This window comes from Eurypyga helias, unplaced genomic scaffold, assembly GCF_000690775.1.
Source record: "Eurypyga helias isolate BGI_N326 unplaced genomic scaffold, ASM69077v1 scaffold12785, whole genome shotgun sequence".
NCBI lineage: Eukaryota > Metazoa > Chordata > Aves > Eurypygiformes > Eurypygidae > Eurypyga > Eurypyga helias.
Genome location: NW_010253432.1, coordinates 1 through 27,128, shown reverse-complemented (window position 1 = coordinate 27,128; position 27,128 = coordinate 1). Strand labels below are relative to the sequence as shown.

At 36.0% G+C, this 27,128-nt stretch overlaps 1 protein-coding gene across 1 annotated transcript in view; it reads left to right on the top strand.

Annotated features, from left to right (window-relative positions):
• Positions 1-24,484, top strand: part of ABCA13 (ATP-binding cassette, sub-family A (ABC1), member 13) — a gene marked incomplete at its 3' end in the record, with an annotated part of 64,058 nt that extends 39,574 nt beyond the window's left edge. The window contains exons 16-27 of the mRNA XM_010152679.1: positions 955-5,655; positions 6,516-6,543; positions 7,155-7,308; positions 8,365-8,483; positions 9,780-9,952; positions 11,054-11,130; positions 11,647-11,768; positions 12,429-12,443; positions 14,415-14,600; positions 16,625-16,789; positions 21,954-22,131; positions 24,345-24,484. Coding sequence (XP_010150981.1) covers positions 955-5,655; positions 6,516-6,543; positions 7,155-7,308; positions 8,365-8,483; positions 9,780-9,952; positions 11,054-11,130; positions 11,647-11,768; positions 12,429-12,443; positions 14,415-14,600; positions 16,625-16,789; positions 21,954-22,131; positions 24,345-24,484 — 6,058 coding nt within the window. The remainder of the gene's footprint in view (positions 1-954; positions 5,656-6,515; positions 6,544-7,154; positions 7,309-8,364; positions 8,484-9,779; positions 9,953-11,053; positions 11,131-11,646; positions 11,769-12,428; positions 12,444-14,414; positions 14,601-16,624; positions 16,790-21,953; positions 22,132-24,344) is intronic.
• Positions 24,485-27,128: the final 2,644 nt, after the last annotated feature.

Below are 27,128 nucleotides of genomic sequence, written 5' to 3'. Positions count from 1 at the left end.
CTTTTTTTGTGTGTGTGGTGTGTGTGGGTTTTGTTTTTGTTTTTGTTTTTTCCTTTTTCTTCAATATTTGACATCTTGGTTTTTTTCTTGTAGAAGCTATTCCAGTAATTGACACAGAAATTCCTTCACAAAGCTTTTTAATGGTGTGTGGTGCTCTGCATTTTAACTATTAAAAGAAAACATATTTAGGGACAACTTGACCAAATTGAGACCTTTGCATTGGAATGATCCTTTTTCTGTGCACCTCAGTCTTGACCAGTATTACAGAGCTAGTAAACATTTTTACTTTTGATAAATAGTATTGACACAATAGAAACATTAGTTGGAGCATTCCAGTTTTCACTGATTTTGTATTTGGTGTTGTGTGGGTTTTGGGTTTGGTTTTTTTTTTTTTGTTCTTTCTTTCCCCTAGATATTAAAATAGCAGTGTTTGGCTATCAGTCAGTCAACTCAAATGTTTTGCCTTTCAGTAACTATGCTAAAACAAAATAAAATTCTTCAGAACTCATGGAAAGTTAGATGTTTTGATTAAATTTATTGATAAGTTATTTTCTGTAAAATAATTAGTCTGTGGAGCGTAAAAGCTTTGTTCTTTTCAGCAGCTGAAAATATAACGTACTTAAAGGTGTTTGACTCTTTGTGGCTTACAAGCTTGATTATAATTACTGATAAATGCAGACTTCTTTAATCTGGCTGCCTACATTTGGGTTTTGATTTGAATGTGTCTGTGACTTCTCAGTGAGTTTTGTCATATTTTTGAAAACCAAAATGATTGTCATTTGTGCTGTTTCAGGTTTTGTGGTGAATAATTTGTTAATGCTATTTAAATGATTTTTGAGCTTTCTTTGAGTTAAATAAATAAATCTATATTCAAAATTATAAAATATATTTTTAACCAATTCTTGTCTGCCTGCTAAGTAACTAACAAGAAAATACTTGTTCTTCATTTTTCAGGACTTTGACATCTTTCAAAGAGTCTTTGAAGAGAGAAGAAAACTTATGGGTTTCTGGTGGAAACAAAATGGATCATCTTTTTCATCTTGTAGAAGTCATAGAAGAAAGTATAATGCTTGATTTCTCATCTACTTCAAACCAGTCTCTACATGAAAATATCTTGAATAATACAATTATATGGATGAAAAATTTTGCTGAGGGGAAGGAATCTGCCAACAATTTCTCACTTGCAGTTTCTGAACTCCATAATGAGCTACAAAAATACTTCCAGCCTCTTCAGAGATTCTGGATGAAAGAGAAGACACAAGTTTTCTGGCATATAATGAAAATTGTATTCTATGAACTTGATTTTAGGCACTTTCATTTCAGTCAAATAGAAGAGGAGGAGGTATGGGAGACCTTATCTAGAATTATATTTTCCATTACAGAAAATAAAATCCATAATAGAAGTAGGCTATTGCTCCAAAATATCCTGACTGATCAGCCGGAGTTAAATATTGCTGCTTTGAATTCTCTAAAACACTTAATTAAAAACTTCCTGAGGAATCTCTATAAGGTTGGAACATTGACTGATGATCATGTCAATGTGTCTTTCAGCACAATTCATGGAGTGAGTAATGCCTCTTCCTTATTACTCTCAACTGAAACTTTTCTATATAAAGTACAAGTGTTAGGAGAAATTGTGCATGATTTCCTCAAAAACATCCAAAAATTAAACAGTACTAGCGTGGCCTCACTTGTTCCAATAATTTTCTCTCTGTATCAGAATGATGATCTGATCTTAAATGTTGAGAGCAATAGCACTCTGTTAAAGTTTCTTTATGAGACTTCAGAAGATAATTCATCTTTTCAAGTATGGCATGATTTCCAAGGTAGGGATCGAGTTTTTGATTTTCTGTCTGAAACTTTTGATCTTCTCTGGAACTTCACCAGAAAGCCTCTCTGTGAAAAGTTACTAATATTTTACAACTATACAGAGTTTCAGGCTCAGTCTCTTGCACAGAAAGGAAAAAAAGAGATGCAAGTTGTCTATAGTACTCTGAGAGGCCTTAAAACTTTGTTTATAGATGAAGAGCTCCAAACAGCTGTCTTTTGTTATTTGGAAAAGTTTCTTGGTATCTCCCCAGAATGCCTGGTAAATAACGAGTGCACTGATTTTTATGTATCAAACATTACTTCTGTAGATCATTCAGCAGAGGTTTACAACTTAGTTCTGCTTTCATTGGACACTGTTCTATCTAACATAACAAACTTGGGAGATAAGGTAAGTGTGCCTTCTGCTTTGCACTGCTCTTTTACATGGCTTCAGGCCTGGACAGAGATTTTTGAAGAAGCATCCAAAATCTTAAATTTGAATTCAACCTTTTTTGTCTGTCTAAGAAATGATTTGGCAAATCTCTCTGAAAGTCTTAAAAATGCAACTCATGGTGGAGTGTGCAGTAATACAGCTGTGACTGTTGTTGAAGCTACAACAGCAGCAATGAATCTACTAAAAGTCATATTTGAAGGAGATGGTGACATAAAAGACTGGAAGGATTTTGAAGCTTTCCTTGCTAATCTTCAAAGTGTATTTAACAATGTAGTTGATGTCACAAGCGAGATTAAAGGTAACAGTTTAGAAAGTGTTTTAGAAGTGATGGGAGTCATGATTATTGAATTGCAGAAATCTATACTGGAGGTTGTTAATGGAGAATTTTTGAATTCTTGGCTTGATACTTTCATCTCAGGAGAATCTGAGGGAGAAGATAGGGGTGCTGGTGTATTTTCCATTGCAAATTCTCTCTCTACTATTCTGAAGCTCTCCCAAAAGGAACTTGGAATTATTCTTACTGAGATAAAAGACACAACAGCTTTCTTTAAAAGTGTACCTCAAGAAAAACATACAGTTTGTATCAGCATTTTCCAGAATATTACCAAACTGATTTTGGACAATACTCCAGAAGACATAAGCCATTTTCAAACAAATTTTTCATCTCATCTTAATCCCTTTCTAAACTTTTATAGTACAGTGGGTGAAGCAAAAGACTGTAACAGATGGTTACGTGGATTAAGTAATCTCAGTAAAAAATACAAGTCATCTTCCCACCTTGAAAGTGCAAAACATATTTTATTTCTACTAAAATCTCTTGGAAATATTGAGATGGATGCTAAGCTAATGAGCGTGATGGACTTTGTTGATTTGATTTTTAATGTGATACTCCCTGAATGTTCCCTAACTGGTTCTGATGTGATTTGTGCAAATGTTTATTTCAGTATCATAACAAAAACTTTGAAGTTTATTCTCCCTGAATTTTATGTAAAAGATGACGTTAGGGTGCTTGAATTTATTTTTACTCTTTTAAATAACTCTGGAGGTGAAATACAAATGGCTGTCAATGATTTACTGGGGCAGTCATGGTATACATCAGATAAAACCCATTTTAATCAGTCAATCCATGGATTTAACAGGACTTCAAGGATGTTCCTTAATCCTTTTCACCATGTTCAGCTTTCATCAGTACTTTTGTCAGAAATTGAAACTCTTCTGAAAAATAAAACTTTTGAAATGCTAGAAAAAAGCTCCTCTCACCTGAATATTGAGATTGAACATTTCTTGCAAGAGAAAAATACCAGTTTGTTGATGGAGTCCTTTCAATATGTGATTAGTAAACTTGACTCAGTCTTGCAGGGTGAACGCAAAACATTTCTCCACAAACTGATAGAAACTGCAGCTCTAGTAGGGAAGGCACTTAATATATTCAAATCTTCTAGTTTTACTGGCTTTCCATTAAGAGATGATAAAGAGTTTATAAAGCATATGGTAACCTTAGTGCAAAATATGAGGAACATGGATGTCGAGTTCTTGATAAGTCAGTTCAAGCAAATCCAGGGGAGCCTAGATAATTTCTTTAAAAATATAAAACCTTTGTATATTGAGAACTCTGAATTAGGAATGTTAACAGATTGGTGGAATGCATTTGAAAACAATTCGTGTAATTGGAACCTGACTGTTTTATGGCAAATAACACGACTCTTTGAACAAGATGAGCTCTATGATGTAGAAGAGATGTTCCATCTCCTCCTTGATATCATCAGCCTTACAGAAGGATTAGCTCATGGAAACGTCACAGAAGCACTAACTGAAGTATATGGTTTCATGTTGACTCAGGAAGCAAAAATGGGAATGTTTACTGAAGAGGAGTTCTCTAACCAAGTAGAAAGTCTTCTGATGGTACTGGAGACACTGACAGATATATCTGATGAACCTGAAGAGTCCTCAGTTTGTTTTTCTGCGGCATTCTGCTGGACTCTCACAACAGCAACACCTCAGAATGATCCCACTTTTCAACATTGTGACTTTGCGCATAGCAATTCTACTCTTAGTTACAATGCAGTCATTGAAGCCATTAAGGAGCTGAAACTCATCACTCCGGGGGACAGTTCCTCATGTACTATGGAAGACTTTCAGGTGGATATCACTCGCAATCTGACTTGCTTTTTTCATCAGGTCAAAGAATGGAACTCACTTCTTCTGAAGTTTTCTGAGCTCCATCATGTAAATGGCTCAGCTCTTAAAGAGCTGCTAGATTTTTGGAATGAGCTATCCCTCTATGCAGTGCCACTGCAGGTCAATAATACATACTCAATGAATTGTTCCTCCACACCGAAGAGACAAGTGGCTTTACAAATCATAGAAACACTGGGCAGTGTGCCAGTGGCAGAAATGGAGATGGCCAGAGGTGTTCTTGAACAGCTGGGTGATCTTTATGGTGGTCTAAGTTGGAACAGACATTCAAGAACATCACTCATAAATACTGTTCTTACTAATGTTAAGAATATGACCAGTGAAGTTTCTGGACTCCTGGACACAGATGCTGTCCTTTCTTTTCTTCCTGTAATTCAACCTTTAGTGGCTCTGTCTTCTGTAGGAAACCAGACATACTCAATGCTTATGATATTATCAGCTTTAAATGGAAACAGTAATATATCTGACAACTTTGAAAACTTCTGGTTTCCTATAGTTAAAAGCATAGAAGATTTATTGGTGAATTTTAATGTTCAACACTTACTTGCTATGATAGACCAAGAGTTTCAGTTACTAAAGTTGGCCACTGGACAGTCCTCTTCAATGGCTCTTGATATTTTAAGACAGCAGTTTAATACATCATCTGTAGGTGCTATGTTAAGACATTTTGAAGACATACAAGAGATTGTGAACAACTTTCTATGCGATTGTAACAACAAAAATTATTCTAAAATAATGCATGCTCTAATTCTTCTTATGGCTAATGAAAATGCATCAAATGACCTACTGCTGGTTGTCAAAAACATTATTGACTTTCTGGAACTATTCCAAAATAAGTCTAAGGAAGATTACACTGGTGCGTTGTTTGTTGATAATTTTCTTAGCAGAGAAAAATTGAATGATACTCATACTACTAATTCAGTTGTGCTAAACAATCTTCTTCACTTAATTGCTGATCTTGCTGCTATAGAAGAGGCTCTGCATAGAAACAATACTGAGCTTCAGGTAGTTGACTTTTTTGATTCATTTTTTGATAATGCACGATATAGAGCTTTTTCTACTCAGCCCCAAAACAGAAGTCTGGACATCGTACTAGACATCTTGCAAATGATATTTCAGTCTACCACAGAACATGACAGGAACAAAATAAACTTCTTACTAAAGAGTTTGCATAAGGATATAATGGCAGAAACGAGGTGAGTGTCATCATCTATGTATTCATTTTGACAGTGTGCTGACAATAACAGAAGGGCTCTTTGTAAACATCTCGATCAAAACTTTTTTTAACTTAATTACTGTTTAATTTCGTATTTGTGCCATTGAGTAAAACAATATTTTGTGTCAACTTATATTGTTCAGACCAGCCATATTTGGTATGAAAGGTTTCCTCTGCTTCAGGAAAACGTTACTGATAAATCGTTTAATAAAAGTACTGCTAGGCTAGAGTTTCTGCATTTAAGTAATACGTAACAAATCTCACAAGGTGGTTACTCCAAACAGCTCTAGGATGTCTTGCTCGTGGAGCTACTGATCTTATTGACACAGACCAGTTGAGAAATGGCATACTGAGTTGATGTATGACTCTCATATGGTATTTAGAATTTTATGATTAATTTTATGCAAATATGTGAAACCAGTAACAGTCAGCAGGGCCAGATATCAGCCAAATCTGTTGAAAAATAATTTTAAAATTACAAAAAAAAAAAGGTATATTTCCCCCTAATGCTGGTTATCAGAGATATCTTGATGAAAACCTGTGTGTGGGTTGTTTTTTTAACATGAAATCATTACGTTCTGATTTTGAAATAGTTCAGACAAATGTAATGTCTGTTAATATTGTTATCCTTATATGGTCCATTGAAGATTGCAGCTGTACATAGTCACTTGTTGAAAATGTTCTGTGGTACCCTTGTTATAAAAATAATGCTTTGTTACTGATCTTTTTACAGAGCATCTAAAATCTGCAAGATTCTTCAGGAACATTTATACCCTGCTAATGTCCTACTATTGCAGAAGTTGCAGTTTACCATTTTGAATGTTCTTAAAATCTTTTCAGGTTGGTTGCCACAGTAGTGACTGTATGGGTAACCATACGCCTTAGTGCTATAATGTTAAGACTACTCTGAGCAACCTTTTGTAAAAATAAATTAATTTGGGTGATGCCAAGTAAGGTAAACATACTGATGCCTGGGAGTTAAACCAACAGAGGCACAGGAAAGGTTTCAGTGCAGATCATATAAAGGAAAGATTTCTTTCTGGAGTAGTCATGTTGATTCAAAATCTCAGTGGAAGCAGGAAGTCTTGCAGCTCCTTTTCTCTCATTTTTGGCTGTGTGCTCTTTCTCTTCCTCCTGGACTTACTCTGGCACACCAGGACCTCTTCCTTTTTCATTTGACTCACAAGCCCAGCAGAACACTTGTATACACGTTTGGGTTTTGCCTTACCTTTATTTTTACTGGGTATTTTTCTGCTGGGCTAGTGAATTAGTCAAGTTACAGAGGGATTTTTAATGAACCAGAGTTGCAACATGGCAGCTGACAGAAAGGAAAAATGAGTCAAGTATATAAAGGAAGTGGCACCTCCCACTTTTGGCTCTGTTGAGCCAGTGGATTGGCTAACTCTAGCTGAATAACCTCACCTTCAACAAATTGTTTGAATTTTAATGTGTTAGGCTTGTTCTATTCCTTGCACATAGGCCCCCAAGATGAGCGTTTTAAGAAAGGCTCTGTATCGACCTAAGGGTGTAGTTTTAGATTATGTTTTCTTTGGGGAAACTGAAGCCTGTGCTTTTCAGACTTTATATTTTAACCCAGCTGTGCCCAAAACTGTTTACAAAGAGCAATTAGGAGGTATTAACCTTTTGTTCTAAAATAAGGGATGAGATTGGTAATGTTTTATGCCAACTTCATTTCCAAACAAAACATAAAATGTGATTATAACTTAATTCTGACAATGTTCTCCACTCTCCTCTGACTGATGTAGTACCCAAAGAGGAATACAGCAGCAATGTCGAGCTCAGAATAAGTGACACTGAAAATGTGTGCTACACACGTGGGATCTGTCTTTGACCTCTGAAGAACAGCCTATTCATTGAGAGAACTGAGATTAAGGAACTAAATTTTTGTCATTCTTATGTCGATACTCTGGTCATAGGGATGTTTAATAATGTTTCATTTGATACAGAAAATATTATGAAACCTAATGAAAAAAGATGAAAACTTTGATTTGATTTGCATTCCTGAGTTGCATTGTATTACTTCTGTGAGCAAGAACAAAGTTTGCTTGTTTTAGAAGCAGTGGTGGATGTTTTTTATTCTTCCTTCTGACTTTTGAACCAAACATAGGGAAAAAAAGATGGGGGGAAAATTGAACTTCATCCTTCCATGAACCAGAATTCAACTGTCAAACCAAATCCCTTCCCTGTTATCCCATGTACCAACCCACTTCAGGCAGGGGAATGGAGCTTTTTTGCCAGGGACATGGCGACTGCAAGGTTGGGTTGAAACTTTGTCCATGGATGCTCAGGTGATAAATGAGATCAGGGAATCCTGTCCAAGGAGGAGGTGGATGTGGTTAATAGACACAACTTCTCAGGGTTATGCTCCTTGCTCACAAATAGCAAAACTGAAGTTTTCTTCTCTGGTTCTGAAGCAAGTATTGCTGTTCTTATTATTGACCAGGAAAGTGTAATAGAGAAGAGCAATGAAATTGAATCAAACTAGCTCTTCTTGCCCTCTGCAGTGATTAATAAATTTACCCAGAAATATTTCTCAATGCCTTAACACATCAGACTTTACTTGCTTTTAAAAACTTTTCTGTCCCTTATTATTTGGCTATTTTTTCATCTGATTACAGTAATTTATTTATTATTTTAACTGATTAAGCCTGGACACTTTCTCTTACAGAAGAACCAGATGTCTTTGGCAACCTTTTGTGTGTTGTTGCAAAGTGTAAAGATGGATTAATGAGTCACTTACTCCTCTCTGTCATTGAAGGAATCACTCTGGCTCAAGATCATTATCAGGTTTGAGGGGTTTCCACACCTACAAATGTTCCTTACAACATTCATTAAAATTCAGAAATCAATGGACATTTCTTCTGTTTTCCTATTGTCTGAATGATGAGACACCACAGTGACTATACAAAGCTGAGGTTTGTATAGGTATAGGGTATAACTCTGATGCTTTTGATAGTGATACCCAGAAGAATTCCTTAAGCAAACATTGGTGAGCTTTGAAAGATGTAGATATGACTAGAATTAGTAGAAGTCCTGTAACTAGAATAACTATGCTGCCATTCAATGCCAAACAACAGCCCATTTTTAATTCCTTTAGGTTTTGTGATACTGCCAATTTCATGAATCAGAGCACACTTGTACTTTTAAATCTTCACAGGAACAGCTGTAATACGAATAAAGCTAGATACAAATAAAGCACATGGCCAAGAGTCATTCAAGCTAAAATGCAATTGTGGTTCCCAGCTGGGGTCAGTCTGCTTTTCTTTAGCCGTCAATGAAACTCTTAGCAGAAGAGAGTAACATCTGGAATTTAGAGACTCATCCAGGATAGGAAGCAAGCCTCTGGATAACGCACACAGACAAAACACTCAGCTTGTGCTTTTAGTATAGAATTTGCGTCCGTTTTATGCAATAGCTCAGCTAGTCTGTCTGCCTGGAGATTTTACTGATATGAACAGAAATGTTTGAAGGTAATCAAATGTCAGAGGCATCACTCATTCTCAAAGTAGACTTTCTGGAAAAAAATGCATTTCTGTAGTCACCAACATTCTATGACCTACTTCAGCAAATATTAAATAAAACCCTTTCAAAATCATAAATGTGAATATTCAGGAGAAAAGATAAAAGTGAATACTGCACAAAGCATAATGCAAGAAAAACTTTGGATATGGGTGTCCAAATGTTTTGGTTTGACTAACTGAAACTGATGTTATTTAGAACAATTTCTCAGGAAAAAGATAAAATTGATCAGCCTAAAATTAAACATTAAAAAAAAATAAAAGCTCATTTCATGTTGAAATTAAGTTTCAAATGAAAATATTGGCACTTCTGTTAATACATGAATCATCTGGATAGGCCGGGTCAAATTCACAAATATTTTCAGTTGTTATCAAAACTCAAATCTTTGAAAATTCCTTGGTTCTTGTCCTGCCCCGTTTCATTTATAAATACAGTGAGTAAAAGAGTACTACCTTACCCATATTCTCATTTGAAAATATGCATCATCTAGTTGCCAGACCTGCTACTTGAAGCAATAACATAATCTCATGAATTTGCTAACCATGTGATGACTGTATTTTGCAGGATATTGAAAGAATGTGGTCTGATTTCAACAAGGGGGATTGTGAGAGTATGGCATATATAAACCAAAATCTTGCCAATACTTTGGAGAGCTTCCTGGGAGCCTTGCAGAATACCAGCAGTGGCAGCTGTGAATGTCAGCTGACGTTGGGGAATGTACAGAGACGACTGCAAATGTAAAGCCTTTTACATTTTGGTACCCCAAATGGTTCTTGTTAGAGATATTGTTGCATATGTCATATAGCAAAGTCTCTTTAAGCTTTGTTCATTTAACTGAAAATTGAGTGGTGCAATGCACAAATCATTAAATAATTTAGAAAAATTCTGGATATTTCTAAATTCCCTTACACTTTTGCCAAGCACTTGCAGCAAATCTTGCTGGTCCCCAAGGAGAATGCTTGGAATCACAACTAAGAAAATGTTCAATTTTCCATGGCCTCAGTTAGGTCAAAATTTTGATATCTTAGTTTTTTATTTTGAGCTGTTTTGCTTTGGCCTTGTCCTCTCAGCAGTTGGATATCTTGTGCAAAACATTAGACACTGAGACCAGTTCAGCAGTTCAAACACTAGGCAACACACAATAGTGCTTGTAAACTGACAGACTTGAACTCCAAGTAGTTTCAGATATTTGCTATTCCCTTGAGGAAAAATAGTAGATGTTAAGTAAATGAATAAAACTTGCTACTACAGAGTATTTCAAACTTGCTTTCAGTCAGAAATGGTTCTTGTTACAACTGTTGCTATACTGGTTTGACTGTTCGATTGTTTTGATAACGGGTTTGAGTGGTCTCCGTGAAGTATAGTAGTAATACAGGAGAACTTGAGCTTAGATGCTGCTCTTATGGACCATAGACTCATTTCCAGTTTTCAGATGATAAATAATATCTGATGTGTATATACTCTGTTACTTAAATTACAATTCATCCTGAATTGAAGTGCTTTGTATCTCTAGGTTTTAAAGATGTGTGTTTAGTAAAAAATGTGGTAGTCAGTCGTTCTCCATAAGTTACTGCTTGCTAGAGCACTTAGCCATCATGGGAAGATCTCTACATTAGCAATCTCATTTAGGCATGAAGTGTGATGATCCCTGCACCATATAAATACAGCATGAGGAGGTCTGTGGAGTTGCTTACTGCATGCACATCATGTGAACATTGAGCATAAAGTGACCCTTTTGCCTCATTCAGTATCTGTTTCACTATTCATGTTACTCTTTGTACATAGTAGTATCAATGTCTTAGTTCTGATAACTTGTGAAACTGAGACTATCATTTCAGGGTGGCTGAAAACTTGGAGCTACAGTTGTCAGAAAATCCAGCGGCAGCTTTTCTCAGTGATTTTAACCTTTTGAATGGTGGGTTCCAATTTTCTTCACTTTTTTACAAGTCACTGCTGCATAATTTTGCAGGACAATAACTTTTTCATTGCTCTTCAAGCTTTAAAGGGATACTGCTAAGGGAGACCGACTTAATGCAATATGTTTTCATGTGTTCATGTGTTGGCACAGAACGGTGTATTTTACCCTGTCAGAGCCTGTCCAGTAAGATGCAGGGATTCATTAGAAAGAAGAGGAAGAGGAAGTTAGTGGAAGAAGAAAATCTTACAGGACTAAAGGCTGCTTCACTAGTTTCAGATGTTCTCATAATACAGGAATGTGTGATAACCTGTGCTCTTATAGGATAATGCAAACAGATGCACAAGCCCTTCAGCCTACCAGGAAAGTGGCCTTTACATTTGAAGTAGAAGTTAATTACATGATATGAGTTTTTGTGTCCTTTATCACCCCTCAGAATAAAAATAATGAAAAGCATACAGTCTTTGGGCAATTTATGTAAGAAGGCACTGTTGGCACTATTTTTTCCTCTTCCAGATGTGAAAATCAAAGAGTTTGTGCAGAATCTTACTCAGTTGAGGCTGGACGTTTGTTCTTCTGTCAATATTTCTGAAGAAACCATCAATACCATCTTGGAAGCCAGTATCTCTCACTCAAAGGTAAAAGATAAGAGAGGTGTTAAATTAATGGGTCAACCTGTACACTGATATGCCACCTTTTTTTTGTGTAATCTTGTATTTTCACTTGTCACTTCCATGTGGAATGTTTTGTGAGATTTAGGACTTCAAAAAAGCATTAAGAGATCAATTCATAGTAGCACTAGTCTTCTGGTCTAAATGGCACTGCTTCACTACTTTCAGCAGTGTTTTACCCCCTTGTGCTGACATGGAATTTGAACTTGGCTGTCTTGGTACTGTAGAAAAGGTTCCTGGAGAAATTGTTTTGTATCTTCCCATCTCTGATCATTGCAGTATGGAGTTGTCTGATTTTTTTATTTTTTTAATTCCTTTGTGTGCCTCTCACTGTTCCTCATGTTATCTTACCAGTATCTTGTCCTATCTTCACTTTATTTATGTGCTGTCTCTGGAGTATTGTCTAATGGGTGGATTGTGTAAGTTTTCTGAGAGAAGGACTGCGTGTGTTGTTATTGCTGATGTTTCCTGTGATCCATTCTTAGATGAAATTTTTCATGATTTCTACTAAGTTACAGATTCTCTCCCCTGTTAAAGTTTTTATGTCTGAAAAGAGTTGGGTGTAAACTTATATATGGTCAGTCAAGTAGCCACTGGGTGTCACTGATGCTCCACTTGCAGAAACAGTTTCAAGTTTTGTTTGTGAAAAGTGTGGCTATTAAAAAGGCAGTCAGATTGTCGTAAGTACTTACAGATGATTTGTTCTTCTGCATTGGCAGTGTGGCTGGCTTTATTGTTAGCTTGTTATTTTGATACCAGTAAATGGTAATCAGAGAAGTAATCTGCTAGTGATTCAGTTAAATGGAATTTGGTGCACCTTTGATCTTTTGGATCATATTAATTGACTGAATTTTCGAAATTGCAAATTTTCAGTTCGCCAAAGTCCTATGTAGGGTTTAGATAAATGTACACATCTCACATTTGCATATCTATAAAGAACTTTTTTTATTGCTTAAGTGCTTGAATTTTTCCCCAGTCCTACTGGAGTATTAAAGCCTATATCTCTTACTGATTATGCAAGATGCACAAGTACTTTTTAAAGCTACAGTTTGGGAATGTACATTATGCTTATGGTATATATAGCCACTGTCTGATAACCCTAATGATAGCTGCAGGCCCATTGCCGTCCTATATTTCTGTGATTAGATACTACTTCTGTGCTGGCCTCTGGAATAGAAGCAGTAAGCCTGCAAAATGTTTGTGCTTATTGCACTTACCCTTCATTTCTACCACAATATTGTGCTCTGGCCATGCTCTCATTACCATGTGGTTAAGTTTTTTAAAACTGCTAAAAACCTGTAACCTCAAAACTGTAAGAATTAATTTACTGAACATAGGAATTTGGATTAGGTCTGGTACTCACAAAGTGGCAAAGGATGTTTAGAGGGACTTTATCTAGTGGATTACATACTGAATGGGTTAAAACTGGACTGAGATGTTGATATTCACAGGGGGCATTAAGAAATAAGTTTCACATGGTATCAGAGTCAAATTTTCTCCACAAGAAGACCCAATCAGTATCCTTTTATGCTGCTAGCAGAATTACATTCATATTCTGTTCCTTGTACAAACACAAAAAAGTAAATATTGAAATATATAGGAAATCTTTTGGAATCACAAATGCAAAATTATATTCCAGAATAAAAATCTAAAAGTAAAATTAAAAAATTGGAAATGAAAATGTTCAAATAGGAATTAAAGAATTAAATTGCATACCTGGACCACCTTTAGGTCCTAATTTGATTTTCTTGGGGATCATCTCCCTTACTGAGTAGTATTACTAGCTACAGATGCATTCAGTGGAGGCAGTACGGGCAGACTCTGTCCTAAGGAGTACAACAGAGCTCTGAATACTCTATTTTGGCCCCTACAGACTCCAGACTTGTAATTTTTCTGGACTTGCTGCCATTTGCTTTCTTTCAGGCATTTCAGGAGAAAGTAGCTAAGAACTCTTGAGTTACCTGGGCCGCAAGCATTTGTCTTTTGATGTGAGAGTTTGGTGGGGAGAAAAGAACCCACCATTGTCCAAGGAGTTTTTATTGTAGTCTTGCCCAAGGTCTGCTTAGGCATCTGTCCCTTTGTCCACCGGTTAATGGTAACACTTCAAAGGAATGTTGGACTGAGAAATGTGAGCTGGCTCAGGTTGAACACTGTGCCATATAGGCATCCCTAAGTGTTAGATTTGTGTGTCCTCTGAAAGGAGGAAGGCCCCTATTGTTTGGTTTTATTGATTCGTGCATCTAGATTTTTACCTTTAGGTGTTTTCTGCAACAAAGGTGTATATCTGCTAGAATGGGTATGTTCAGCATTGTAAATATGCATACTTATGGTATGAATGCTCAACCTCCTCACAAATGAAAGTAAATAATTTCATAAAAAATGAAATATACTCAATCTCTTGATACATAGATAGAGTATAAGGCAAGAACATACCAATCTGACATAGAGCTGCGTAGTTCATTATTTCATGTCTGTTGATGCCTGCAAATTGTCACGTCACTGTGACACGAATTCTCACTTTATAGGCTGTAAAAGAAGGTGATGTATTTCAGAGAGAAAAACTTTTAATATACGTACATTATGATTGAGTTTGGGGTTTGGTTTTTTTTTTAGAGCGCCTTTGTGATAGCTTTTACTGGAAAATGCGATGGAGAAGTACTTAGTCTGCTGCTAAAGCTACCTGAAAACAGTAGAACTTCCATGGTAGTGGAAGAATTATGCTCTTTACCAGCCCTGGACTTGTATACCATGTTTGTACTGATTATACAGAATTTGAACTTACGTCACATCATTTACAAGGTAAGATGGAAAAAAAGCATTCAGTTCCTATGTTTTTATTTGTAGGTAGTCTAAAGCATGCAGGTAGATAAATTAATAATTCTATTATTTCTTCAGCTCTTCTTTCTCTGTGGAAGCAAACGCTGGATGTATGGCGTTTTTTTGTCTTCATTTAGCTCCAGAAAGCAAACACAACAGTTGAAAAATGGAGTTGGTAGATGCTACTCTACTCCACTGCTTGCTTCCTTAGGAAAATTATCACTGAAGAGTTCATTGTGAAAGCTCTAGACAAAACACAGGATGTTGAAGACATAGATTTATTTATCTTTAGCAGAGTTTTCAGTTCATGCAATTAGTCACTTCTATATTTGAAAGTGTGGAAGACTGATCATCATTGGAACCAAAACCAACATTGGAGATCACATTACAATAATTACAAAATTATTTTCTGGGAAAAATCTAGTCCTCTGGAATGCATTTTACTTGCTGTAGAAATCATGTTGTCGGTTCAGGTGGCTCCAACTCTCAGGATGAGTCGCTCTGCAAGAGCAAACCTATATTTTATATGACCCAAGTCAACTGACTTTGACAAGAATAGTACAGTGCCAAATGTAGGGGCACATAATGAAGAGGCTGCTGAAGTCTGTAGCAAAACTGTATTATCTGTAGATAATCTGGCATCTAGTGTAGGTTTTCAGTGAGACAATAGTTTTATTTGTAAGAGAAAAATTATTGGATGAGATTTCTGATAGTTAACAGGTGTTTATTGCAGTTCTTGGGGGTAATTGATTGACAGAAGTTAAAATGTTGCAAGTACAAATAGCTGAAAAATAGTTATAACATTGGAAGGAGGAATATTTTGTTCTAAAGCCGTAGGTGCCATAATTTATTCTGGATGCTGTGTGTACCGTTGAACAAGTTGGCCACACACTTTAAAAAAAAAAAAGACAATTTCCTGTAGTAGGTTAAGATCCCAGAGAAGAAAGAAAAGATTTCTACTTTCTGAATTATTTGCCAGCCTAGAGGGGGGAGAGGCTGGGGAGGGGTAATAAAAAGCCCCAGTTCTTATTCTGATGGGCTTTTTCTACTGAACCCTATAGAAGCATAATGAATTTCTAGCAAATAATAAAAAATGTTAGCTTATCCTAAATTATTATGAAGTTTTTCTAATTTTCTAACTGAACAAAATTTTTTATACTTTTTTTGTGTGTGTGGGTAAAAGCAGGTGAAGGCTGAGAAGAAAATTAAGCACAAACATTATTATAATAGGAAGTCAAATAAAGGTGGATAAAATGATAAGATAATCAGGGGAAGCAGCTGAAAGCATATAATGAGATTATATTGGTTTTATTATCATGCATAGGCAGGTAACAAGGAATCAGTCTGTATTACCATATTATCTAAAAAAACCCTGTAAAGGCAAAGGAAATAGAGAGAAAATTCATAATGCCAAAACTAGCATGGTAGAAATAGCAAACAGCCAACTGAACTTTAGTTAAGGAGGGAATGAAATACACACAATTATTTTTAGGTAAAAGGCAGTGCATATAAAAAATGCAAAGGGAGGAACAGTGTAGCAGGAAAGTTTGGTTTCTAATACGATTCCTAAAGCAACTGAGGTGGTTGCTAGATTTAATTTAATTTTCTAAGTATTTGAAAATATTAAACTCTTGCATTGAGTATCTTGAACCTGTTGAAGGAAAAGTTCTCATTTACACTGAATTCCAAGGGGTCAGGATGTTGCAGATCCCAATAGCATCTAAGGTAGGAGAGCTCTCTTCAGCTTGGGAGGTATAAACCTGTTCTCTGGATAATAGTTCCTGAATTGTCATAGGCCAGTTCTAACATCACCAGAGAATTTTTCTTCAGCTGAATTGGAGAGTAACTGGGGAGTTATACTAAAAGAGGTTTTGTTAAACATAGTTTTCAGGAACACTGTATAATCAGTTTTAGAAAAAAACTGAATGATTTTGTGTGTTTCATTAAAGGTTAAAATTTGGTTTTAATTGGATTTTATTGTGGTGATTTTTTTCTTCTTTTCTAAGACTAGATTACCGACTGAGATTGGCAATGTACTAAACACAGTACTGGATGTGGTTTCTAGTATCAGCGCTCTTCTCAATAAAGCCCACCATGTCATGGAAAACCTTCCAGAGTTCCTCCAAGGAATTCAAAATATTGGTGTGCTTGACATCTCTGCATTGCAACAGGTATGTGTATGATTTCAGTCTGCAAACTTAACTCACATCATGAGGTGCTTTGTTAGGTATGTGTGCGTAGTAAGGAGGAATGCTAATCGAAATTGTGTCCTAGAAATGTTGGAACTTAGAGAGAAGAGGGTTCATAGACCCTGGGAAAATCCATTTGGCCTCTTTCAAGCACACTGATAATTCTGAGACTATCGATGATGTGTTGTTTCTGTCATTTCTTTTTTCATTAACTTGTGAGATCATAGCCTTAAGTTACTATGGTGTTAGGCTCCTGATTAATAACAGCATGTATTATCTGTGATGTAGAGATAGCCGTGCCTTTTCTGGTAGTGCTGTATCTTTTTTTTGATGAGCAGACTATTACTTTATAAATAATAGCTTTGCTGTTTTAAGGGATAAGATTTCAAGATGGCATGGGCAGTTTTTCTATCTGCCATGGATTTCTGTTTGTGTCACTTAAGGTTTTCGTGTTCTTTACACAAGTTCTGCTTAACATTTAAAAAAGAAGCGGCATGAGACGTGAGTGAGGATATTTCTTTTGTCCTTGCCTTTAAGGACAGTTGCTGTGTGCACAATCTCTACGACTAGCACAGTGGTGGATCTAGCATTAAATAAATCAGAAATAAGTTTACTGTTTCTAAGCAGGGACCAATTCAATAAGAAGACCTGCTCACCCCTATGGCATTACCTTGTGGATTTGCTATTCTTTGTGGAAAAATTAGGATTGAACCTTATTCTAAAATTACAAACCTCTGAAAGATCCCTCAGTGGTAAACAGTGCAATCTGTTTTTTGTCTACAGTACAGAGTAAAGCCTGCCTTAAATACTGTTTTTCTCAAGATATTCTAACCCGTGTGACAGAGACACATTGTAAAATGCTGTTCTGTGCACATCAATTTTGGTTTTGAGCCTTTCTTCTTTGGGGTAGTGCTTTGGCTGCCACAAAGAAAGGTGGCTTTCATCAGATGCTGCCATCCTTTCAGCTTTCTTCCAAATAGTTATGTTTGTGTCAGGCTTTCCTTCGAACAAATGAAATATTCTTTTTGGAGTGAAATCCCGAAGTTGCATATTGGATGGAAGAACCTTTCAAAAGGTCCTGTTCGAAAAACGTTTGCAAAGGAGCAAATCGAACAGCAGAGGGCGATCTGGTCACAGTTTTAATCTTTGCTGCCTGGTAACCCATGTTGTCCTGTAATATAGCATAGATTTAACCCTGGAGTTTTTGTTCCTTTTTACATATTACTTTTTTCGGTTTCTTTCTGACACGACATTTTTTTTTTTAGGTTTCGTTAATTCTTTTTCTCTTGAAACTGCTGTATGTTTTTTGTCATCTAATAATTTGTAGAGGATTAAAAATTCAGTGTCTGTTTCTTTTGTTAATAAATTAAAGATTTGACACTTTTAAGGGCTCTTCTGTCTCTGTAACTTTTTCTCATTTTGAAGACTACTAAAAGTTGTTTATTTTAAAGTATACTTTCCTTTTCAGGTTTAGCTGGTTTTTTGGTGGGTTGTGGTTTTTTTTTTTTTTTTATTTGCTTCTTTTCTGTAGGGGCTAAACTTGTGATACTGTGTAAGTGTGCTACAAAAGCACACATATTGCTTATACACTTTCTTCCTTAAATATTGTCTTCTATTTCCAAAAGAGTCCATCCTTCTGGATTTTTATTTTCATAATAACCAACAGCAAAGTAGTTCAGTGACCTATAAATAAAGTATGTAAAGCTTTTTAAAGTGAACGAACATACGTGGATCTTCAGCATAGAGTGAGACAGATGATTGTCTCCTTCGCTATCGTCTAATTGAAAATGTTATTTTAAAGTTGATTACTGAAAAGCCTCTTGTTGTTATAAATGTATAAAATTTTTACTTAAGTTTATTCATGGCTAGCATGTTTATTTTTTGTACTGGTATCAAAAATGTTCAATAGCTTTTATAACCTCTCTGACTTGGCCATGTGTTTGTGGAAGGCTGTAGCCTTCTGTTCTGATAGGCTAAATAGATTTATTTCAGTATTTATTTTATTTGGTTTAATTTTTTTCTTTTATATCAGGCTCTCAGTTGTCTCAGACATCCTAATACCATCTTTGCATGTTGTCTGAAGGCTAATCTTGAATGTTTGGGGCAAGAAATGCGTGAAGTCTTTGAGGGGAATTATGGCTGATGACTTGTAGTTCTGTTCATTCACGTCTATACCTACTAAAATGACTTTCTTAATCTTGCATTCACCTTTTCTGTAAGCTGCATATATTTTTGTCTCTTACTTGACCAAGGATCAGTGATATACCCAGGTAAGCTCCATTTTATAACAGCATGATGATTTCATTTGATAAATAATGTTTTGCACTGGTTATCTTTACATTCAATTTACTTTAAATAAGGTAATTGATTTTTTGCTATGTTGCATTCTGATCTTCTTTTCCCTTTAATGCCTTCTGGTATTAAACTATAGGCATATTTCAGTAATTTGGTTTTTTTAGAGCTAAAAAACTTGTCACAATGGACCTAAGATCAGTCTCATAGGAATAACATCAGTAACTTCTCTGTGATCAGGTGTTTTCTTTCCTTTTAACAGGGTCACTGTAATATCATCTTAACACCATTTTTTACCCACCACATAGTTATTGGATTAATGCTGATTAATATTTTCTAGGACAAGAACATTAATTGGTGATTGTTCACCTAGTTTAGAGATAGCATATGTCTGTCTTTTGGGGGGGAAAAAACCACCTTTCCACATAAATATATTGTATTGGTCTGGAATGATAATTTGACAATGCCTTAAATTCTACTCTTCACATACTTTTTGCCTTCAACTGCTCTCCACTTTAAAATTTATTGTATATTTTGCCATATTAGACATCACAATAAGATATGCATTGTATGCTGGAGCATCGTCACTTATTCCTGAGTATAGCTGAATTTTCTACATTTCATTGAAATATTGCCATCTAAATTTGGTAGGTTTCTGAAAAATAATTTAACCAAATCAGCAATTTTGCCATTTTTTTGATTCTGTCAATTTCAGTACAATAACGACATTGTTTTATTTATGCGTCTACCCGGAAGTAGGAATGTCTGTTTCTCTGCATTTGTTTCCTTTATCCCTTTGGTTTCATCAAATTTTGAATTATCTGTAACCTCCTTGTATCTTTCCAGGAAAACTGGATTTTTGTTTTCCCCTCTCTCTTAATGTAAAGATTCTGAATTTATTTTGGATTTATGTGCAAGCTGTAACCTGGATTGACTTCTAGGTTTCTTTTGTTTAATAGCTGATATTTTTATTCCATGTGAATCTGTTTTAATTCATAATACTTTTTTTTAAGCATATACCTGTCCAATTAGGTAGAAGCCCTTTTGCTATGAAGTTTTTGCCTCCATCTGAGAACCCAGTTCCAGGTAGCTTTTTAATCTTCAGTACCACCCTGCCTCATCCAAGAGTTTGTTGGAGCGACTAGCTTGACTGATTACTTTGTAGGAGGCTTCTTGTTTGGATTCTTCAGCCTTGATTACAGACCTGTTTCATCTAGTTTAAAGTAGGACAACTGGATCAAAGATAACTTATGTGAACATCCATCCTATATAGTTCTCCTACTTTATCAAAGCCAGATTTTAGGAAACGTATCGTATTGAGTCAGTGGATATTTAGTTGAAAGACAGTCAGTAGTTTCAGTCTGTTGGTGGCAGCTTACTGCATAAATATTCATTATTTGAATTTCAAGTTATTTTGATGGAAACTGGAATTAATTAGCAAGTTTGTGCTCTTTGACTGAAATAAGCCTCATTTATCCTTCTAGTGCAAATAGTTGCTAATAAGGATTCAAACCCACTCTTTATTCACCATTGTGCAAAAATAAAGTGTATTCCTCCAGTCAAGTCCATGCCAGCAGATTCATTCAAGAGCTGTAGATGATGGCATTATGAAATCTGGATACTATTTATTTACTAGGCTGTAGGCTGAAACTGTATGCAAAAAGTCAGATTTTTGGGAACAGCCACCACTGTGTTTTAAATAACACTTTCTAATATTCCTCCAGAATTACTAAAGAAGCACCTGGCACTTCAGTAAATGCATTGATCAGGATAAACTGTGTCTAACAGCACAATCTCTAAACTCTCTGTGATTTATGCTTTATGTGAAGTGCTGTACTACTTTGAAAATTGACTCTTCTGTTTTAAAAAAAAATCCAATGATAAATTGCTAATTTAGTTCAGTGTCAAATGTGTTTGGTTGATATATCAGAGTCTTTTTTCTATTTGCCAGTTGTGCAGTCTTCATATGACACCTGATAGTCTAGTTATGTTCTTCTTGACAAGTGTCTGAAACAGTAATGAGCATCAGGCGGGCCAATGCATCCTTCAGATACACTCTAGCAGCATGTTGCCTTGCAGTCCTATCCTCTCTGAGAACTGTGCACCTGTGCAGGCTTCCATGAGCTACCAGTTACAACCGAGCACATTAGGTGAAAAAATAGAGCTGCACAGAGGAATCTGGCTTTTTTGGTTTTTTTTGGAATACGGTGATTGACGGTGCTTAAGCCATCACAGCGGTCGTATTGCTCTCCTCATTACATGTATGCCAGTAATGAGCAAATGGCAATTATAAATGCTCTTATGACTCAAGGTGTGCAAAAACTAGAAACACATGTAACGTTAAAAGATACACTCGAAAAATAGGCTTTTAGGGCACATGCATTTGACTAATTTTTTTTCTTCTTAGCAACCATTTTCATTGCAAATGTTCATATCCAAAATGGTTTTGGTTGTTTCTGCTTTCTTTGTGACACAGGTGTAATGTAACAGCAGTGCAGACTTTGTGAAAACTGCCACTGTAATCAAGGAATCTGTAGCCCTGTCGTCTTGATATTTTCATTCCTTTTCTGCCGATCCGATACACATTATTTTTAAGTTTAATGTAGTACATTACATTACTGTCTGTCACGGAGTATCCTGGCAATTAAAACTACATTACCTTTTTTGCCCCCCTATGATGAAGGTGATCAGAAGAACAGAATAGAGCACAGCAGGACCTCATTCTTGTAGGCAGTTTCAACGGCCTAATTTTGTCAATCTCCTTGGATGCCAATATTGAGAGAACACCAGGGCTACTCCCTGAAGCTACTGAAAGGAAGTTTGATTCATCTGTATTTCTGTCTGTTTGTTATAGTTCTTGCAAGGTGGGCAGTTCAGAAGTTCAGCTGTTGGATCCCTGGAGCCTGTAATCAAGGCAGTGTGTAAAGAAGAATCTTCCTTTTTCAGCAGTGCAAACCTGTTCATTGACATGCCCAGAATCATGGGACTCTTGGAAGACAATATGGCAAAATATGGTATTCCTGAAGACTCAAGTAAGAAAAACTATCGATCGCAAGTTTCCTGTATGCATTCAGAGTTCAGAGAAGGTTTTCCCTCTTAAATGGAAATGTTTATATATCGGCCGACATCTCAGTTGACACAGTAGTCCTGAGCACAAGGGCGGATCAATAAAAGTTATATAGCTACGAGATAATTGTGGATGAGACACAAGTGATTCTGGTTGTTTTCTGTCTTTGAAAATAATAAATAAGAACATTCCTGTCTTAGAGACATATTTATTGGAATTTTTAAAGCACTTGGTATTAAAAAATATATTTGTGATACGAGATTGAGAATTTATTGCTGCATGCCTTTCTTCTGTGAACACAAATCTGTAGTGTTATTGTGCAGTAAAATATGCAAGCCCTCTGGATAAAATTAGTTTTTTAATATTTGATATTCCTATTCTCTTTATCAAGTGTCCAGAAAAATCTCTTTGCTCTTACATAATTTCACCTTTGATCCCTTTCTTCAGCATACATTTGACTTACCCCGATTAATTTAAATATTGTTAATAACTTTGTTAATGCCTCAGTGGCCCTGTGCAAGAGAATACAGTGATAGAGCATCACTAGGGGAAAGATCTGTGACTATGAATCATGGCTCTATCATCCATCAGTTTCTACAGCCATAAACTGACGCTGGCTTGTCTGGGAGCCTTGGGAGGGAGCCAAAGCTCTGCCCCAGCTTTCTTCATTAGTGTGTGGGATAGCAGAAAGCAGGCAGGTCTGCTTCTCTTTCCTATTTGAAGAATGGAGTTAGTAGAATGGCTGATTAGGGAGGCTGTCTGGGGCCTGGTCTCTTTCAGAGCTGTTTAAGAAGGAAGCGCTATCTGTTTCTTGATGGTTTGTTTTCTGTTTTTTGGTTGGTGGGTTTTTTTTTAATATATTGCCACAACTCTGGGGTGTTGTAAGGTCTTTTACCTTAGGACCTTGAAATATCTTTAAAGCATGAGTTAGTTCCAGCGTTCCTATGGGTGTAACAATGCTGTGTACTATATTTTACAAATTGGTAAATGAGGCAATGGGAAATGAAAATTAAAAAATTATATGAAGCCACAGAAATTTTATTTCTACTTCTTCACAGTGACTAACTTGTGTGTATTTTGTGTACCAGACCCTTGCTAATGACTTTCTGAAAATCACAGCAGACTCAGATTAGCAAGCCCTCTGTGTCTTCAGCATATTGATGTTTCTGACTGGCCAGCTGGGAGCCTCTTAATTCTTTGCTGTCATTTAGCAATGATTGTGTTAAGTAATGATTGCTTCCTTGAAGAAAGTAAAAATTTGGGCACAGAACTGGGTGTTCTTAATGATACATTTCTGACACTTCTGTCGTTAACTTTCAGCAATAGTTTAAATGTTTTGGGCCTAAGTTTTCCCTTATATACAATAATTTGTCTTCCTTGAGGAGTTAATGACATTATTTAATATACCCTTACAGCACTGAAAATTCGAAATCCACTCATAAGATATAATAAAAAACCTCAACATTCATGAGCTGGGCATAAAAATCTAAATGTTTCTCACTGGAAACTCACTGCTTTTACCTGAGTGCAAGTGCAGCGGAAGCTATTCCTTGGATCCTAGTTCTGAAGGGCATACACCTTAATGCATTAATAGCTCCATCTGGTGTTGGAACATGGTTTTTATTAAAGGAAGGGAAAAGTGACTTGGTTAGATTTTTCAAATCAAGTTCAGTGCTATGCCATTTTTTTCCCTCCTGTATTTTTGGTAGCTTCTTATGAAATTTTACAAATTAAAAAAAAAATCTGTATTTGCGAAGGAATTTTTGACCAACTGTGTGGAGTGAGTCTCTCTTTTTTTTTTTTTTTTTTTTTAGAGGTGACTCCTCCCTCAGCATTCGTTTTGTGGACAGAGGTTTTGCATGTGTCCTTCCACTCTGAAATGCACTAATGTAACTTACAGGATGGACGGGGTTCACAGGCTGCTTTTCACAAATGTGAGAAGCTCTTTGGATTCTGATTCTTTTTTCTTGTCTGATATTTAGAGTTTTGCACCCTCAACACTAACATAGATTGTGGTTAAATAATATCTCTTCAGGGACCTGTAGTGATTGCTTAGTGGCGGTTGAATGGTATTTGGCATGGTGCCATGGCAGAACCTAAATTAAGACTCAAGCTTTTATTTGAATTAAAAAAAAAGAAATCCAATCTCACCTATGTTGTCTGTCTTTGGTTTTGCAGCTCCATTTTGCTTGAAGCTGTATCAGGAGATTTTGCAGTCTCCTAATGGGGCTTTGGTATGGACTTTCCTAAAACCTTTATTACATGGGAAGATATTGTACAATTCAAACATCAACATGATTGACCTGGTGATGGAGAAGGTGAGTATCAAAAGAAACACTATTTCTGTTTATTGATTTTTGTCTTTGTCCTTCAATTTAAAGGTCCACTTCTTTCAGGGTAGGTAGAAGCAATTGGATAATTGCCTTTTAGAAAACTTGATCCACCCTGACCCCTGAGTTCTCACCTTGTTCCCACTTTAAGCTTAGTATTTCTCTTAACTTTTATCTTACTTGTTACAGTGGCTTCACCTCAGTGTGAGAAGCATAATTTTGTTCAAAGTCCCTTAAACCTTCTATAGAAAGATTAAAAAGAACACATTAGCGGAAATGTCATGTGAATCATACTGTATCATGGTGTAGGATATATGTATTCTAAGTGAGCTTTTGCCTTCAACATTTTCTTATTATGGGAACTCTAATGGGGCAACAGAGGGAGCTGTTGAGAAGGAATACCCCAGAAATGAAAGCATGTTCTAAAGGAGTCACTGAGCTGTGTTTTTAAAAAACTCAGCAACCTACAGTGCGTCCTTCCTGATGATGCAGTAAAAGCTGTATAGGGAAGAACTCAAGAACTTGTCAGTAAAGTGATATTCCCCCAAATACTGTCCCAACTTCTAAAAACTTAGGGGTCAGGCTTGCCAGGATTTTACTACTATAATTTGTCCACTTGCTTTTTGAGTTTATATGAACTCTTAGTATTCATATTGCCTGTGGTGAGATGTTCTGCATCAGCCACCTCTTTCTCACTTGTTCTTCAACTCAACTGAGGCAACTTCTTTTTTTTAAATACTGTGTTTATATCTCCCAAGTATATTTATTTCTATTCTCAACTTCCACTAATACTCTTTATTGTAATTTATTATTATTATAGAAAAATTAAAATCTGTTTAGTGCAGATTTCAGAATTATTAGTCTTTATTACCCTGGTTCCCCTAGCATATCTTTTATGAATAGCATTGCATTTGTTATTTTCCAGTTCCCTGATAATTTTAATCAGGAGGTTACAGTACAGTGAGTACTTCCACTATTTAATCCTTGAGCTCTCTTAAAATTCTTGGCTGGATGTTATCTTGTCCTGGAAACTACTTAATGTTCATTTTGTTAAATTGTATGCCTTTTTTTTTTGGTGCTGCTTTAATTTGAGACAGATTTTCTAAAGTGTTCTCTATGTAGAAGGCTTTTGGGAAAGGAACTTCCCGAGGGCTAACTGTGGTGAATAAGAAAGAAAAAAAAAAAAGAAAAAGAAAAAAAAATTGTTCATTTCCTACTGTTTCGTGTTTTCTTCTTTGGAAGTAACTTTATTTTTTTAAAGGATTTTTTTCTGATAGCTTCTTGCTGTGTAGTGTGTTTGCGTGCATATGATCTTTCTCAAATCTTTTTGTTGACAGGCAATATGTATTTGTTCAGTTTCCTCTATGCTCTTTAAGAGTCTCTACCTCCTGCACACAACTTACCTCTCTGCTGCTTTTAATTTCTTTCAAATAAGCTTCTGCATTATATAAAGTTCATCTTTTCCAAAAATCCATGCTGCTGCAGTAACTTTTAATTGTTTGTATAAGAAGGTTGAAGTTGAATACAAGCACATTATTTATAGTTACTTTGGCAGAAAAAAAAAAATCTTTTGTGCTGTTCAGATTCAAGTCAAGCAGCACAATTTCTAATGATGTCTGAAAATTTGATCTCTGTGCACTCCAGTGTGACTGGTGCTTGCTTTCTACTGGGGAAATGGCAGTTCCCGTTTTGTCTCTCCTAGATGTTAAATGCATGAATTCTTTCAGGAAAATGAAGTTGTCTACAAGGGTCTCTTTGGGGCCTTCTGTGCTACAAATGGGAAGAAAGAACAACCACAAACTCTTTTCTCATGTTGTGCTAGGAGTGGGATTTTACAAAAAGGGCTTAAAATACAGTGGTAAAAATTGCGTACTCTTAGTAGGAATTATTACAAAAAGGGTGGTCCCAAATTGGAGTTTACAACTCATTGCCGACCCTCTTTGCTGGGAATCGTCATGGTCTCTACCATAATAACAATGCTGAATTGCTCTTAAATGCAGTTCTGCGACTGATGACACCAATCTAAACAAAGGAAGATACTGCAGTAATTTCTAATCTTGATTACACTTGTGATCTGTTTAAAACAGGCTGGAAAAGAATCGATGGTTCTTTGCTAGTGACTATGAGAGAAATTGTAGCTTGTGTTTGACTGGGACAGAGAATATTTTTCTATACTCAAGTCTTGCTCTCCAAGAGAATTTTGAAACAGATTGGTTGGTCAGCTGAATTTATTGTCCAGGCCATGCTTCCAACTTTCACTTTTATTATATATTCAGTCAAAGTAGTTTGAATGAAAGACCCACAAGGTCTGCAAAGGCTTTCTTTTTAATCCTAACTGTATGTTTTTTTTCTGTCTTTCTGAAGGACCTCTATGATACTTTGTATGCAAGAGATGTCATAAAATAAAGGTCTTTATGACACTTCATGTAGGAAAAACATGCTGCTGGAAGACTTTTCTTTGACTTGGTATTCAGAAATTGCAACAAATATTTTCCTTTTCTTAAGTATAAAAAAGAAAACAGGTATATCCTTATTGCTGACTACCAAAGGGAAATGGTATTGTGGTTTAACCTCAGCTAGCAATGAAGTACCACACAGTTTCTTGCTCATCTCCTCCAGTGGAGGAGGAGAA